Source organism: Trichechus manatus, unplaced genomic scaffold, assembly GCF_000243295.1.
Source record: "Trichechus manatus latirostris isolate Lorelei unplaced genomic scaffold, TriManLat1.0 scaffold00061, whole genome shotgun sequence".
Lineage (NCBI taxonomy): Eukaryota > Metazoa > Chordata > Mammalia > Sirenia > Trichechidae > Trichechus > Trichechus manatus.
The window spans coordinates 13,948,085-13,964,347 of record NW_004443997.1 but is presented as its reverse complement, the minus strand read 5'-3'; the positions used below and the strand labels follow the sequence as shown (position 1 = coordinate 13,964,347).

General features: G+C 47.1%; 1 protein-coding gene across 1 annotated transcript in view; it reads left to right on the top strand.

Moving 5' to 3' along the window:
- Positions 1-15,292: 15,292 nt before the first annotated feature.
- The window catches only part of CUX2 (cut like homeobox 2), a 163,068-nt gene continuing 162,097 nt past the window's right edge, over positions 15,293-16,263 (top strand). The window contains exon 1 of the mRNA XM_023733662.1: positions 15,293-15,349. Within this exon, the coding sequence (XP_023589430.1) occupies positions 15,293-15,349 (57 nt within the window). The remainder of the gene's footprint in view (positions 15,350-16,263) is intronic.

Genomic DNA, 16,263 nt, shown 5'->3' with positions numbered 1-16,263 from the left:
TCCCACCGTAAATAAAAGGAATACATTTCTACACACATGCTGTCACATTTTGGTATCTCAGAAGCAAGGCAGAATATTGCAAAGCAGTGTGCAATGGCATAAAACGTCGTCCCAATTTAATCCATCTATCTAGTGTTCCATCTAATTACTATATTAGAAAAGTCTTCAGACCATGTATTGAACATTATAAATGGGAATAAAATGATTCTGGTAATGGCTTAATAAAACAGGTGAGGTAGCTCCGTCTGTCTGCCTGTATCCTTGGACCGTGGCCAGATTGATTTGTCAGGGAATGGAAGGAAAAAAGAAAGAAAGAAAGAAAAAATGGGCTTGTGTTGTTGCACTTTGGAGATTGTCTCCATTAGGGGCCTTTAATTTTACTCTTGTTTTTCCTTATGAGAAGTGGTTATCAGTTCCTTTTGTTAATAGCAAAATACATAGAACTGATGGAAAAACTGACAGCAGCCGTTTCATATTTTATAAAGCTGCTGCCGGTTGGTAATTTGCCGGTTGGGATGAAATGAGGAGCGCTGGAACTCCTGGTGAATTTGCAGCTGATGACTGCACTTCGTCTGAGAGCTCTGCAGCCCCCAGCTGGGGTTCGGCTGCTGCCTGGGGGTAGACTGAGGTCATGGGCAAGAATCACGTATCAGTTGTTTGCGGCTGGAGTTGCCCAGTTAGAACGGACCTTGGCAGTTTGTGTATCAAATCACTATTTCTCTGTGTGCCTAGATAGGTGTTTGCTTTTTCAGCATCTCAGAGGCTTTCTGTATAGATCAGAAAATGACTTTTCCCCTTCTCCCTTCTCTCCAAATGCTCAATGTCCTTGTCCCTTGGTCCTGAGTCCCTGTACCCTTTTCTTTAAAAGCTGCCATTGCTACTGAGACTTTGACAGCCCTGCTGGTCTCCAGCAACCAGAGTCAGGTAGACCCCCATGGCCGACTGGTGCGTATCCCTCCCTGCTTTCAAGAGGCTGCACCCTGATGAAGAAGAAAAAGAGTCCCCCTTTCCCCCCAAGTGCCTTGTGTATTTCCAGCCCCAAAGTCTAATTTCTTTCTTCGAGTAGATGAATATGCGGTGTCGGAGGTTAAATTCCAGCGCACCGAAGAGGTGCCCATCTTTCATGGAGCCCTGGCATTCGCACCAGGCGTCGTCTGTGTTGTCATGGTGACGCAGGCCCGGGACCCCAGAGACGGGAGTGCAGAATTAATGGCAGTCCCGAGTAAAGGATTCCTGTCTTGGCGAGGTTGATGGATTACATTGATGTACCATTTGTCATACTGTAATTGTTCTGGCAAATGTAATACCCACTAGTATAAACATTGTACTGCTTTGCTAATAAAACTCAAAATAGGAAGAGAAAGGATGATGCAGTGTTGTGCTCACTTAAAGAGATAATACCTCTTTTCCAAGTTGGAGCCCACTTCTTCTCAGAAGGCCTCGGCTCCTGAAGCCTTCTCCATTGGTGTGCGTGTGCGTGCTAAGCAGCTGCCCACCACTGCCTTCCTGGCATGCTTGGCACAGGGCACTTGGTGGGGGTATGTGCACACAGATTCTTTCTCAGATGCTCATGGGACTCAGTTTCCCTCTCTGTCAGTATTTTTGTGACTCCCCTCTTGGGTGTTTCACTTCATCAGGCTGGGGACTGACTAATGGCTGCCCAAAGTCACTTTGCTTTTCCTTGGCTCCAGCTCGGCATCCTTGATGGAGTCTGTCCACATCAACTTGGCATTGGAGGCTCAGCTCTGATATGGCTGCTGCCTCTGAGAAGACTTCCCTGACCAGCCTGAACTCTCCAAACTGTTGAATCTCTCAGGCCTACATGACTCATAGGAACCCACCGCTGCCCACTGTCTATATTGCCGTATGAGCCTTGTTAGGGCAGGAGGTGCCTGAAGGCCAGGGCTGGGCCCTAAATGTCTCTATCTCCCCTCTCCATTATACTCAGAATGGTGTTTGAGACACAGAAAATTCTTAATAAATGCTTGATGAATACTGACTTACTGATTTCCCACTGGGCGTCTTGAAAGGCTTAACTGAACCTCATTTGCTCCCTTCTTAGCATTGTAGGACTCCCAGATGCTCACCCTGGTGCTTCTTGAGCCGTCAGTAAACCTTGCTTCTTCTGTTTTTCTGAGCTTCTGTTTTGTCCCCACTGAGTCTTTGCCCAGGCTGTTCCATCTACCTGCAATGCCCTTTCCCAACTCTTCAGCTGGTTAATTCCAAACTCAAATGTCATCTCTTCCAGAAAGCCTTCCCTGACCGCATACCCCTGTATCAGGGAGGAGGTCCTGCATGCGCCTCTACAGAAGTTTAGTGCACACATGTGCACATCCTGCTTCTGTGCTTCACTGAGACCATCTGGGAGTCACGTCTCCATCCTGTCCATCACTGGAGTCCCAGCATCCAACTTGAAATTTCTGAGTGCCTAAAAGATGAATGAATGAATGCGTGAAGAGTGAAGGAAGAAATACTCTTAACTTTCTATGACCACCACCATGCATGAATTGAACTGCTCCAACCCTTTTTCCGAGGGTGGGGATGTTGAAGGCAGCAGTTGAGGGTGAAATTTCTGGTTCCATGCAAAGATCTTTATCCAGATCACCCAGTTATGGGGGAAACATGAACTGTGGAAGCAGGTCTTTCTCTCGTCACTGAGTTGGGCTGCGGGTGAACTGGGCACAGTGTTCTCTAATTGTACGTTTTCACTGTGGAAGATGGCTTTGCCAATCCTACCTCCTTGTCCCTGGGATAATAGAGCAGAGTCTTATGTTGGGATTGTAGGAAAGGATGATGCTGGGGGAGGGCCCTGGCCACCATCTTCTTTACTCTCATCTCCTGACCTCAAGTTTGACTTCCAGCTCTCTGGAGAGGTCTTCTGAGCCATAAAACATTTATCTTTTTGGCCACCTCAGCCATTTTCCCTCAGGTTATCAGGGCATAAGTGTAGAAGGGCCTGTGCACGATTTGTGATCTCATGCAATGTTTGTCCAGGCATTGCTTAGCTTTTGTGTGTTAACACATGGGCTTTCTTTACTCTGTTCAAACCCTCTGCCCTTGTGGGATCCAGCCAATGGCCCCAGTGTCCTCTGAGATTCTGTTTCTGTTAGGAATGTATTCAGCTGCAAATAGTTGAAAACCACTAACAGTGGCTTAAACTCATATGAGTTTCTTTTCCTCGTATGACGAAGTTCATAGGTAGGCAACCCTTCCATTCCACCATCTTGGCATGTTGGCTTTCATGACAACCTGCTGAAGTTCAGATTCTGCTAGAAATGCATTCAGCTGCATATAACTGAAAATCCAAGCAACGGTGATTTACACTCATGGGTTTATTTTTTGTTACATGACAAAATTCCGAGGTAGGCAATTTTTTGTCATTCCATTCTGCCATCTTGTAATGTTGGCTTTCATCTTCATAGCTGTGAGATGGCTGTTCTTCCTCCAGGTCTCAAGTCTGTAGGCCAGGCAGGAATGAGAAGGGAAGGCCAAAGGGGCAGAGAGTCAAAGGTTTTCTCCCAGTAAGGTTTTGCCTTTTAGTTAGAAAAGGGAAGCCCTCCTCAGAGACTTTGATTTTCATCTCCTTGTCCATACTATCCCATGGCCCCTTATAGCTGCAAGGGAGGCTGGGAAATCAGATCCTTCAGCTTTCCAGCCTCTGCGATAGAAAATAGTAAGGGAAAAGGGGGTTGGGATAGCTTTTGGATGGTCAATCTGTAATGTTTGCCATGGGTAGATTCTATTGTTATCTCATTTTACAGAAGAATAAGCAAAGTCAGAGACAGTAACAAGTCCAGCACCACAAAGCAGTCTAGCACAATAGAGTTTTGGCTCTGGAGTCAGACTCCCCTGGGTTTGAATCCCAGCATCACCACTAACAATTCTGTGTTGCTTCAGCCCCCCTGAGCCTCAGTTTCCCCTTCTGCAAAATGGGGATAATAATAGCTCAGATCTCAGAGGGCTGACTTGTGAGTTAGATGAGATGATGGGTGTAAAATTATTTTTAGAGTGCCCAGGATATAATAACAGTTTAGTAGGTGCTGCTCACAATTAGTAACAGCTGGAATTTGAACCCAGATCTGTATGATTCACAAGCCTGGCCGTGTTTAGGGGAGGAAGGGGGATCACAACATCAGCTCCACCCACCCAGGAAGGCAGCAGCTCAGAGCAGCACAAAAAAGGCTGAGATTTATGTTCGCTTGATTGACTCTCCCCACTTTGTCCCCCGCCCAGCCCCCCGCCCCCCGACTTCCACTGTGCCTCCGTCATGTGATTTATGGCTGCGGCTCCTCCTCATTCTCCGCCCAGGGAGGTCCCCTTTTCCCTCACACACCCTGCTCCCCATGAGCTGGGAGTGAGGGGCTGGAGCCGTGGAACCTTCTGAGCAGAAGTCACCAACCGTGCCCTCTCACTGTCTCAGCTCCCAGGATCCAGCTCCTGTGAGGTTGGGACCAGATCATGAGGTCACCAGTGATAACCAGCTTGATAACAGACCCTCACATGGAGAGGAGGCTAGGATGAAAATGGGTGAGGTGCCCGCCTAGAGAGGAGCGCCTGCAAGGCTGTGGTGGGGGTCACCTGGCAGAGGAGGGGGAGAACGGGAGCCAGCCCAGAGCAGGCCCCTGAGCTACTGCAGCCAAAGGTAGAAAAGGCCAGGTAGATGTGTCCAGGAAGGCGATGTGTCCAGTGGGCCTGGTGAATGAGAACTCAGTGTGGCTCAGGTCCCCAAAACACAGGGACTCACTTGTCAGGGAGGTTCTTCACCCAGGGCCCGGTCCTTCGCTCTTCCCTAAAAATACTGCTACTGTTACTACTATTAACTACTAGTAGTAATAAAATGTGATGCTGCATTGCATAGTTAACACAAATTATCTCATTTAATCCTCCAACAACCCTGAGAAGTAGGTACTGTTAATATCTCCAGTTTACTGATGAGGAAACTGAAGGCTCAGGGAGGTTAAGTCATTTGTCAATGGTCACACAGCTAGCAAGTGGCTGAGCTGAGCCTTGAACACAGATCTGTTTGTATCCAAGACCCATTCTCTCAGCTGTACCATCCTAGGCCTCCCAGACTTGGATTAAAGCAGGATCTCTCAACCTTGGCACTATTGGCATTCTGGGCCAGATAATTCTTTGTTTTGGGGGGCTGCCCACTAGGTGACAAGTTCTGGTGACCCAAAATGTCTCCAGACATTGCCAAATCTCCCCTGAGGGGGGCAAAATTGCCCCCAGTTGAGAACCACTGACTTAAAAGGGGCCCCCTGGCAGTGCGGAGAACATTGGATGGTTGCTGCTGTTCTCACCGAGGTAGACGCACTAGCCCACAATACCACATGTCCTCACTGCTGCTTGTAAGCTTGCGTGTGCTTATGTCTTTAAGACACATCAATCCATAGAAACCAGGTTGTGCCCAAGAGAGAATTTGAGGGAAGAGGAGACACACACAAATACTTTGCCTGTTGAAAGGATTATTTCATAAGAGTACCCCAACTCCCAACCTCCTTTGTCTTTAGAATGCCAGGACACTTCAAGCATCCATCTCTGAGGTAAGACTGGGCATAGCTCACCCGTAGCTTGAATGATGTTCATTTGTAAGGAGGTTTATATTAGCAAAAGAGTCACATTCGGGTCTGGGTAAATACATGGTCTGCACACACAGTGGAATTGTAGTGAGTCAAGAAAGAGGTCAAGGACACTTTGTTGGGTGAATAAACCAAGTAGTAGAATGTGATCCCATATTTGAGAAAAACTCTTACCTGTGGATGTACCTGTTTGTTGACATGTAGAAGAAAGCCCAGAAGGATGTGCTGCAGAGTGTTCCAGAGGTTTTGCTCGCTGCTGTATCCTCCATTGCCCTAGAATGTGCTATTGTTTAGTTGCCCTTGAGTTGGCTCCTACTCATGCTCAACTGAACGAAGCACTGCCCAGTCCTGTGCCATCCTCATGCTCAGTTACAGACTGGATTGTTGTGATCCATAAAGTTTTCATTAGCTGAATTTCAGAAGCAGATCACCAGGTCTTTTTTCTTAGTCCATCTTAGTCTGGAAGCTCTGCTGAAACCTGTTCAGCATCATAGCAACACACAGGCCTCAGCTGACAGATGGACGGTGGTGGCCATGCGTGAGGTACATTGGCCGGGAATCAAACACAGTCTCCGCATGGATGATGAGACTTCTACCACTGAACCACCAAGGCCCTGGCACACAGTAGGTGCTTAATCAACATTTGCTAAATGGCTGAATGCAAAGCAGCGAGATGCATCTGCCAACTTTCTTCGTGCGCTTCACTGTCATTTGAATTTTTTATAGCGAGCATATATTAACTTTGTGGTTAAAAAAAAAAATAGCCTTTCCCCAGAAAAGGAAATTTAAAAAAAAAAAAGAGAGGAATCATGCCTTTGAACTTGCTTAGCTCCTCCTTCTGCAGAGCTCAGAACCCACGTGCCCATCTCCCCAAAGCCGGGCAAAGAAACGAGGCTGGTGTTTTATGGTCCTTGTTCAGTCATGCATTGATAAAATCGGACTCCTGAAGAAAGCGGCTCTTTTATTTATTTCTCTCGCTTTGGTTTTTCCCTTGGGCTTTTGGAGGGGGAAAAAATCCAACAGCCAAGTGGACATGGACAGGGAGGTAGTAGGGGAAGGGAGAGGGGCATGGGAGCTTCAGGCTTCAGTCTTCTGCCCCAGGCAGGAGGCAGAGGGCTGGACCAAATGACCTCTGGTGGTGACGGGGGTGGGGGGGACTTCCTACTTCTATGACTTCCTCCTTCTGTGGCTTCAAGATCCCTGCAGAACACCAGGTAGAGGCTTGGGAGCCTAAAGGGGTAAGCCGTGGATGTCAAGGAGAAAAAATAGGGGCAAGTATCTTCCTGGGCGCATTTTTCTGAACCACGAGGAAGAGAGGCTGTGTCCTCTTTTTTTGCAGCGAGGGAGGCAGAAGAGGCCCCCTGTCCCCCTCAAGCCTTCTGATTTCTAAATGTTCCAAAGGTCTTTGAGTTTGTACAATTGCATCTCAAATGTTTTTTAAAGTTTATGACTGACCCGATTCATAGAAAAAGATAAACACCCTTCCTATGTTTGGAGTCATATGTAATTTTTATCTCTTGACCTTTAAATGTAAGCAGCAGTAAAATGAAGAACTATTGCAGTCATTTAACACTCTGGCTGTACTAACTGGTTCCTGCCTGAGAAACGTGGTTTTAAATTGGCTAATGCACAATACTTGCAGAGCTAATAATAATTCAGATTACTCCTGTCAGCTATTCCGGTTTCATGGGTAATTTAGTAGTTGAATAAATTTTTAAAAAAATTCATTCGTTACCATGCACTGTTATGAATCAGTAGATGGTTTACCATTGGCAGCAGTAACTGTAAGAAGATTTAAATTGCTACTGAAAAGGATTTGAGTGAAGGTAATGTTTTATAATGTTCTAAGCCATATGCACTGCTTTCAGGCCTCATCAGTTTTACATTGATTCCTAGTGAAGTGTTTAATTGCATCATGAATGCAATATAATTCAGTTCTTTCTGCTAATATGGTATATATCTCAAAGTGATATACAGTACTGACAGGGAGAATTCACAGTTTCTTCCGGATTTGGGAGGGCAGCGAGAATTGGGCGCCTACTGAATGCGTGGAGGGTAGGCTGCGTGGGGAAGTCAGGGCTTGGCATCATCTTGCTGGGACTGGGGTTTGTCACGGGGTATGTGTAAGGGGTGAATTGTGTCCGTCACCAGCTCTCAGTGCTGACAGCCAGTCAGAGAGGGGCCTGGGCTGTGCTTGTGGTGTTATTGGCCTCCTGGAGGAGGGCAGGGCGAGCTCTTAGCTGGCAGAGAAGTTGCTGAAGGCTGGTGGGTCTTGCCATCTCATCAGCTGCTTCCAAGTGGTTAGTGAGGACTGGACTTTCTGTTGCCATTTGTTTAGTCAGTCAGTGAATATTTATTGAGCATCTACTGTGTGTGGAGGCAGCCTGTAGCCCAGGAGTGCCTTTTAGGAGGTTTGCCTGGGTTGAGCCATTGATTTTGATACAGGCCATGCATGCCCTGAAGCAGAGGTTTAAAGAGGGGCCGAAACCTCAGGCCTGGAGGCTGAACCTGGATGAAGTGACCAGGCACTGAGACCTCAACGGACGCTACAGACTGGAGGGCGTGTGCCCCTTTGAAGGAACAGCAGCCCTACAGCTCTGGTTGAGTGTCGCATCGGCTTGCTGCTGCCAGATTTTATAATTTCTCACTAGAAGCTGAAAATCAGGACTTTTATGCAAAATCATCCATTTTTAAGGGGAAAAAAATGCACACACAGTTCCGGCCAAACTAAACGTGTCTGTGGGCATAGCCTACCCGAGGGCCACCTGTTTGCAATGTCTGTTCGTGGGCTTGACTCTGCTGTTAAAGCAAAAAACATTTACTGTCAGGGCCAAAAAAATATGTGTGTTAGAGGCGGTAGAATGCATGATGCCCTGACAGCTGAGGATGAGGTTCTGTTGGAGAGGGCGTAGGGGAGGAAGGAAGATGTCCGCCTCCCCACCTGGCATTCACGGATTGAGACACGTAGCTCCGGCTGGGGCTCGAGAGGCTGTTGGCTGCATCCCCCTGAAATGTGAACACAGCACCTTCTCGGAGACAAAACTAATGATGGAAGGGACAGGGTGGCCTTGGGGTTGTAAATGGGAGGGGACATTGACAAGCCAGGTGGTGTGCGTCTGCTGGTCAGGAGCCTTAAGAAATGGTGGGGAGGGACAGGGGTGGCTAGAACTGGTGCCAACACTCCTCCTCTGCTTTTTCTTCTCTGAATCTCAGGAAGTAACCCAAGGTGCAGGGGCATTCCTGCTGAGATAGGAGGGTGCCGTTGGCTTCTCAGAGGTGGTGCTGGGCGACTCTCCTGGAAAATCACAACATGTGAAAGTGAAACTCATTCTTTCTGGCATTCATTCATTCGTTTGTTCAACAATTATGTTATGAACCAGGCACTGTTCTAGGTGCTGGGAATATAGTGGTGACCAAGACAGATCAAATGCCTGCCTTCATGGAGCTTCTACAGGCAGTCCCTGGATTATGAAGGAGTTCCGTTCCTAAGTCTGTCTTTAAGTGAAGTTTGTACGCAGGTTGGAACAGTTAGGTATGGTTAATATCTAAAGTCAGTTAGTCAAATGTTTGTCTTAGTGTATAGTATGTAGTGTACCTTTGTGTGCATAAAAACACTTCCAGATATGTTAAACACATCTTTAACATAATAATACAGTAATAATAATGTTTTGATGTGTGTTGCAAAGTAGTACCCGTTTGTTATTAGGAACCATTGTATATACCTCGAATTTTTAATATAGTAGGCTTTATGGGAGTTGGTTCGTATGCGTAAGTCAGACGTTTGTAACCCCCGGGGCTACTGTATTCCAGCGTGGGAGGCAGACCATAAGCAAGTATGGAATTGTTGTTAGTTGCTGTCGAGTCAGTTCTGACTCATGGTGACCTCGTGTGCAGAGTAGAGCTGCTCCATAAGGTTTTTAAGGCTATGACCTTTTGGAAGCAGATCACCAGGCCTGTCTTCTGAGGTGCCTCTGGGTTGGTTTGAACCACCAACCTTTTGGCTAGTAGTCAAACACTTAGCCATTTGCGCCACTGAGAGACTCCAAAAATATAATTAAAAACACAGAATAACTTCAGGTATCACTGATGGTCTGGCCCCAGCTGGCCCCACCTGATACCTTGGTTTCTACTTTTAAAAGAGCATGTCCCTTACATACAGTGGAGTAGTATTTACTGGCACTTGCTACAACATGGATGAACCTTGAAAACATTATGCTTATGTGAAAGAAGCCAGACACAAAAAAACATGTATAGTATGATCCCATTTACATGAAATGTCTAGAATAGGCAAGTTAGTAGAGACAAAAGTTTATTAGTGGTTACCGGTGGCTGGGGGCAGGGGGGATGGGGAGTTAATTGCTTAAGAGGTCCTGAGTTTCTGTTTGGCATGATGAAAAACTTTTGGCAGTAGTGCTGATAGTTGGACAATATGGTGATGTAATGCATGGCACTGAATTATACATTTAAATGGCTAAAATGGCAACATTTTGTTATATATATTTTATCATGATAACATCTTTTAAAAAAAGAAGAGCATGTCCCTGTGTAAAGAGAGTGTGGGGGATGGGGGCAGAAGGTTAGTACGGCCAGGTGGACGGGGGCTCACAGCAAAGGGAACAAGAAAACAGTGCTAAATGCCCTGTATCCTGTCAAGCCCCCTTTGAGTGATGTAAAAGTCAAAGACGCTTGTCACGCTGATCCCTTTTCAAGCAGGACCTTCAAATCAGAGCCTGTGCGTTTTCTGGTATCTGATTGTCGCACAGCCACAAGGCAGAAGCTGGGGCCGTGGGCTCCCCCTCTGCCTGGCGCCGGCGATGTAATCAGAGCCTTCTTTTTATCCCCAGTCTCAAGGAAGGCCAGCCGGGCCACCTTTTTGATCATCGTAACCTTGACGCTGACGAATAATTTATCCGTGCCCCCGACAAGGAAATTGCAAAGTATCATTTATGAAAACGAGCCGAGGCATCGTAATTCTGGCCCAGCATTTCTGGATGTGCTGCCTGTGATGGGATGATGTGGGTGATGCTTGATAATAAAACGGGGCGTTGAGCCCACGAGATGGAAAGGTGGGTAAGCAGGGAGTCGGGAGTCCTGCAAGAGAGATTCCAGGGAGGAGAATTGTCCCAGAAGCTGACCCCAGCTATCCTTGCGTCAGTGGAGAAGAATCTTCATGAAATGCAGGGAGGCTGGTGGGAGAGGGGATGTTGAGCAGCAGTTTGGGGAGGGGACGCCTTTCTTTGGGATCATGGCCTTGGCTTTGGGAATTGGGAGGCTGTGTAGTACAGTGGTTATAAGGCCTTGGTTTGGAGCTGGTCAGTCTTGAGTTTGAGTCCTGGCTCTGCTGCTTCCTACGTGGTATGTGGCATTGACCCACAGCTTCACATCTGTATAATGGGAATAATAACATCTACCCCAAAGGTTGCCTCAAGGCTAGCATGAGGTAATGCCAGTGAAGTGCAATTGTCTGATAAATGGACCCGATTTCCGACCTAGAAAGGAGCCCTGTTGACACACTGGTTAAAGCACTCGGCTGCTAACCAAAAGGTCGAGGGTTTGAAACCACCAGCCGCTCTGTGGGAGAAAGATGTGGCAGTCTGCGTCTGTAAAGGTTTAAAGCCTTGGAAACCCTATGGGGCAGTTCTGCTCTGTCCTATGGGGTTGCTTTGAGTCGGAATCAACTCAAAGGCAGTGGGTTTGGTTTTTTGTTCTGACTGGGAAGCAGTTGAGGTAAGTGATTAAGAAACAGCTCAGGAGCAAAACGGCCTGGCCTGGCATCCCAGCTGTCTTCCTCTCTGGCTGTGTGACCTTGGGTGAGTCACTTCACCTCTCTGAGCCTCCATTTTCTCATCTGCCAAATGGTATAAAAATAGTTCCTACTTCATAGGGTCTTCTCAAGGGTTAAATGAGTGAATGTAAGAAAAGAGTTTAGAAAATGGCCTACCTTGTAGTAAAAGCTCAGTCAACATTGGCTGTTAATATTACTTCCTAGGTCACACTTGTTCTGAGAAGCCAGGCTGTTCCCAGCCTTGTCTCTGATTTAGAGGCGGCCTCCTTCTGCGAATGCTGTGAATGACATGCTTAGTTAGAACATTCGAGTGCATTTGCATTCCTTTTGATTTGAAAAATTCTTTTGAGCACTGGGATATCCCTTCTAAGGTGACAGGACACGTGTTCCCAGGGGAGCCACCCCAGCATCTGTTGGCCACAGAGGGGATGGCAGACCCCCGGCATCTCTGGCCACCCGATTCACCAAGCCCCGTGCTCCAACTCCTGAAAACACCACTGCCCGCTCTCTCAGGCACCGGCTGGAAAGTTCAGCCCAGCAAATCTTTTGTAGCCTCTCAGCAATTTGTGGTTCTACCAAATTAGTGTTTGGTATTGAATTAGTATTCATTTTCTCTAATATGATATAAAAGTATAATCACATTTAGTGATTTTTATAGCACATTAGATTATACATTTGGAACACGTCCCTGCCTGAAACAGCTTTAAAAAAAAAACAGCAACAATAACAAGCGAGCCATCCTCCACCCTGGCTTACAAGTCCTGGCTTTTCTAGCTGGGCTGCAGCAACCTGGATAGAAAATTCTCTACTCTCTGCCTCCTGGTCCCTACAGAGAAAGAATTTTCATTCCACTGCCCTGATTTGTGAAGCATTGCATTTAAGACCTTAATAATCATTCCAAATGAATTTTTCTTTAATCCTGGGGCAGAAACATAGGCTGTCGTTGAGATGTAATTAATAGCACTAATTACCCTTGTCTCTGTCAGTCCCCTTTTCCTCTTGCCCTCATCCCCATTCCCCAAGAAATCTGGCAGGAGCACCAAGAAATTTCATCTTTTGCTCCAAGATGTCCCTGAACAGAGAAACCAGTCAGTAAGCCCAGAAACCACTCTCCTCTGGGCTCCCAGTTTTGAAATATTTCTCCTCTATTTCCCAATTGTTCCTCCAGTTCTGCGATTCCTGGGCTTGCCAGAAGTTGAGGTTTTTCTAGAACCTGCTCCTATCCATCATGGTAACTCAGCCAGTTGTAAAGGGCAGCAGCCATGGCCTAACTTTCCTGAGCATCTTTCTCTGCAGTGACAGCCTCACTGATGCACTGGTCCAAACACGGATGAAGTTTCTCACAGATTCCCCAAGGTTCCTGCCACCAGATACCCAAAGCTGAGGGACCCTGTTAGGCCTGTCAGGCCCAAAGCTCAGCCTCCCCAAAGCCTTTTCCACTACAAGGAGTAAAGGATTAAAAAAATTTCTATAATGAAAGAAAAGTAAGCTGGCCAAGAAGCTAAAATGCATGTTTTATACAGTGCCTCATTCTAAAATAATTGGAGATGGATAGAACTGCCCAGTGTTAGAACAGGATTTGAAAGTTGGTTGTACCTTGCATGCTAATGCTGAGAGTTCAGTGATAGTTTCCTGGAGCACTATGCTGAGAAGGAGTCTTAAATCACACTCTGGATCAGAAAAGAGAGTCCATTCAATCTGTAAACAGTTTGGAGCACCTACTCTGAATCAGGCTTTGTTCTAGGCGCTGGGGACCCACCATGACCTGGGCAGCCGGAATTCCTCCATAAAGGAATTCACATTCCAGTCTGGAGAGGGAGAGACCCCAGAGAGTAGATGTCAACAAGGCCGGCTCCCTGCAGGGCTCATAAGCCACGGGATGGAGTTGGGGTCCTATTCTATTTTCAGTAGGGAAGTCCTAGGGTCTGGTTTATGCTCTTAAAAGATTAAAGCTTTAAAAAGATCACTCCAGGTGGTATGTGGAGAATTGATGCAAGGGAGGCAGGTGGAGAAGCTGGAAGACCGGGTTCAAGATTATTGCAGCTGTCTGAGCAAAATGGTAGAGGATGGGTAATAATTGATTGGACTGTACTTTAGAGGTCCAACTGATCAAATTTATTGATGGGCTGGATTGTGGGGTAGGAATGGGCAATCCATTAGTAATGTCTGCCACGGATGTGGGAGGCAGCAGTGGCCATATGCATGCTACATATTTGTCATCTCTAACTTGTAAGTCATTTTTGGACTGATGGGAGCGAGTTGGGCAGAGTCAAGGGTCACTTAGGGATGGCAACGTGTGGCTTTGGCAACAGCTATGGGTATTCCAGGAGGTGCACTTAAAAGGGAATATTCAGCTGTTCAATACATTAAACAAAGAGATCAGCTAGCACAGGGAGTGAGATGCCATGTTGTCTCAACCTGAGATTGTCCGAGGACCAGTAAGAGAAGTGGGACCCTCAGAAGACATAGAAATTAGACCAAATCCCTGCAGAGTTGCACAGAGGACCGGCATGATTCCATAGGGACTCACTTGGGAAGGCTTGAAGGGAAGGTAGGACAGGTGGCCATCAATAGCACAGGTAATAGAAAAAGTTTTCAGTTATGTCAGGTGAAAACAGAGGATCAGAGACAATCTCCTTCCCTGTCTTCCCCCCACCCCACAAATAGGAGGGATGATGGGGCAGCATTGGGGTGGGGGGCGCTTAATATAGCAGATGACCAGCTGGAAACACCTTTGCTTTTTTGTTTGTTTGTTTGTTTTATAAACCTCTAATCTCCTCTAAGATTGGCTGCAGTCAGACACTTGGAGAAAGTATGTTTGTCGTCATGGGATGGGGCAGTGGAAAAAAACAGCCTGCCATTGGGAAGGGAATGGGACGTTGAGAGGAAAAGAGCTGTGTTGGAAGCCTGGAGTGTCGGCATCGGGGATGTGAGAAGACAGCCATCTGAAGGAACCTGTGAATCTTGCTACAGGTTTTTTAAAAAAAGTCCTTCAGCATAATGGAGTTTCGTGAGATTATGACATTGGACAGGACTATACATGTAACGCAAAACTTTCTATTGAAAGAAGGGGGGTGGTACGAGGACCACATTTGTGATCATGGGCCAGTCAGCTTAGCTTCTGTTCCTGGGAAGAATCTAGAAAAAGCTCTTTGTGAGCCACAGCCCCTGCACTCTTGGTTCCCAGAGCCACCAGTGTGGCTTCAGGAATGACATTCAGCCCCAAACAAGCTTAATTTTCTTCCTTGACGGACAGGCTGGCCACCAAGAGATGGGGGAACAGGGATGAGACCTGAGCTTCCCGGACGTCTGGGAAGGGGCTGTGCAGGCCCCCTGGTTCTCACCAGCTGATGTAGGCCCCCCTCGCCCAGCCCCAGCACCCTAGGGAAGGTGTTGACAATACCCATCTTGGAGCCTAACCTGGATTCTCCTGCCAGAGTTTTAGAAACACTTCCTGAGGGACTGATGCTGGGCCAGTTTTGGAGAATCGCTGGGACAGGCCATTTTAAAGTACTGATTTTTAAAGATGCATCGTTCTGTAAACAATATCCGTGTAATCTTTAAGCATTTAGACGTTAAAGATGAGTGTAAAATGAACAGTAAGTCTCCTAAACTTCTGAATGCCCAGCCCTGTCCACAGCTGTTGCAAGTTGCTTATTTGTTCTTCCAGGACACTTTAACACACATAAAAGCATGCAAGTGACAGTCCCTTTCTATAATAGGAAAGGGATTATTCCTTTCTTCCTTTGATACGTACTGAGTGCCTGCTCTGTGCTGGGTGCTGGGTGCTAGGGATATAGCAGTAAACAAGCCTTCTGGCATGGACGGTCCGGGGCGGGGGGTGGGGAGCAGACAGTAAACATGTAAACAAAACAGAATAAAAGAGTCACATATAGTGAGACAAAGAGGCAAATAATCAGCGTCCATGGCAGAGAGCAGCAGGGAAAGTGATGATTATGAAAAGAGGCGCCTGTGTCTGGCTGTGAGGTGCATGTCTGCATCGGCTGTGTGTGTATGTGTGTCTGTGTGTGAGGTGTGTGTCTGCATTGGCTTGTCTGTGTGTGTGTGAGGTGTGTGTCTGCATCAGCTTGTGTGTATATATGTGTGTGTGTGAGGTGTGTGTCTGTTGCCTTGTATTTGTACGTCTGTGTGTGAGATGTATGTCTGCGTCGGCTGTGTGTGTGTGTTTGAGTGTACGTCTGTGTGTGAGATGTATGTCTGCGTCGGCTGTGTGTGTGTGTTTGAGTGTACGTCTGTGTGTGAGGGGTGTGTGTGTGTATGTGAGGTAGAACGTATGTCTGGGTGTGTACATCTTTATATCTGGGCTTCTGGGTGTGTGTCTGGGTCTGTGTGTGTAATGTAGGGTGAGTGTATGCATTGTTATCTCTGGGTGTCTGTCTGGGTGCCTATGTTTGTAGTATGGGGTGTTTGTGGGTGTGTGCTTTTTTTAATCTGTGTGTAGTGTGATATGTGTGTGTGCGTCTAATCTCTGTGGGTGCATCTTCCATGTGTCTGCATGTGCACACGTGTGTGGCGTATGTCAGGGAGGGTTGCTCTGAGATTGGAGAGGCAGTGTCACCGGACAGTGGGGGCAGGAGATTCGGATGGAGAGCAGGGTGGTGCTGGGTCTGAGGGCTACACAAAGGAGCCGAGGTTTGTCTCAGCACCCAGGAGCTGATTCAGGGTTATGCCTGGCAGTGACCTGATCTAAAGACATTTTTTTCGGGGGATGCCTCCAGAACAACGCCGTAGGGGTGCAAGTGGGGCAGCTGCAGGAGACCGGGTAGTGTCAGAGGCCCGGTTTTGACTTGACCTTGGAAGTGGATCTGACCACCTCACTGGTGGGTGGTTTACCTGGTGAATAGAGTGAATGAAGAGGCCTCCAGGCTCTGGCCT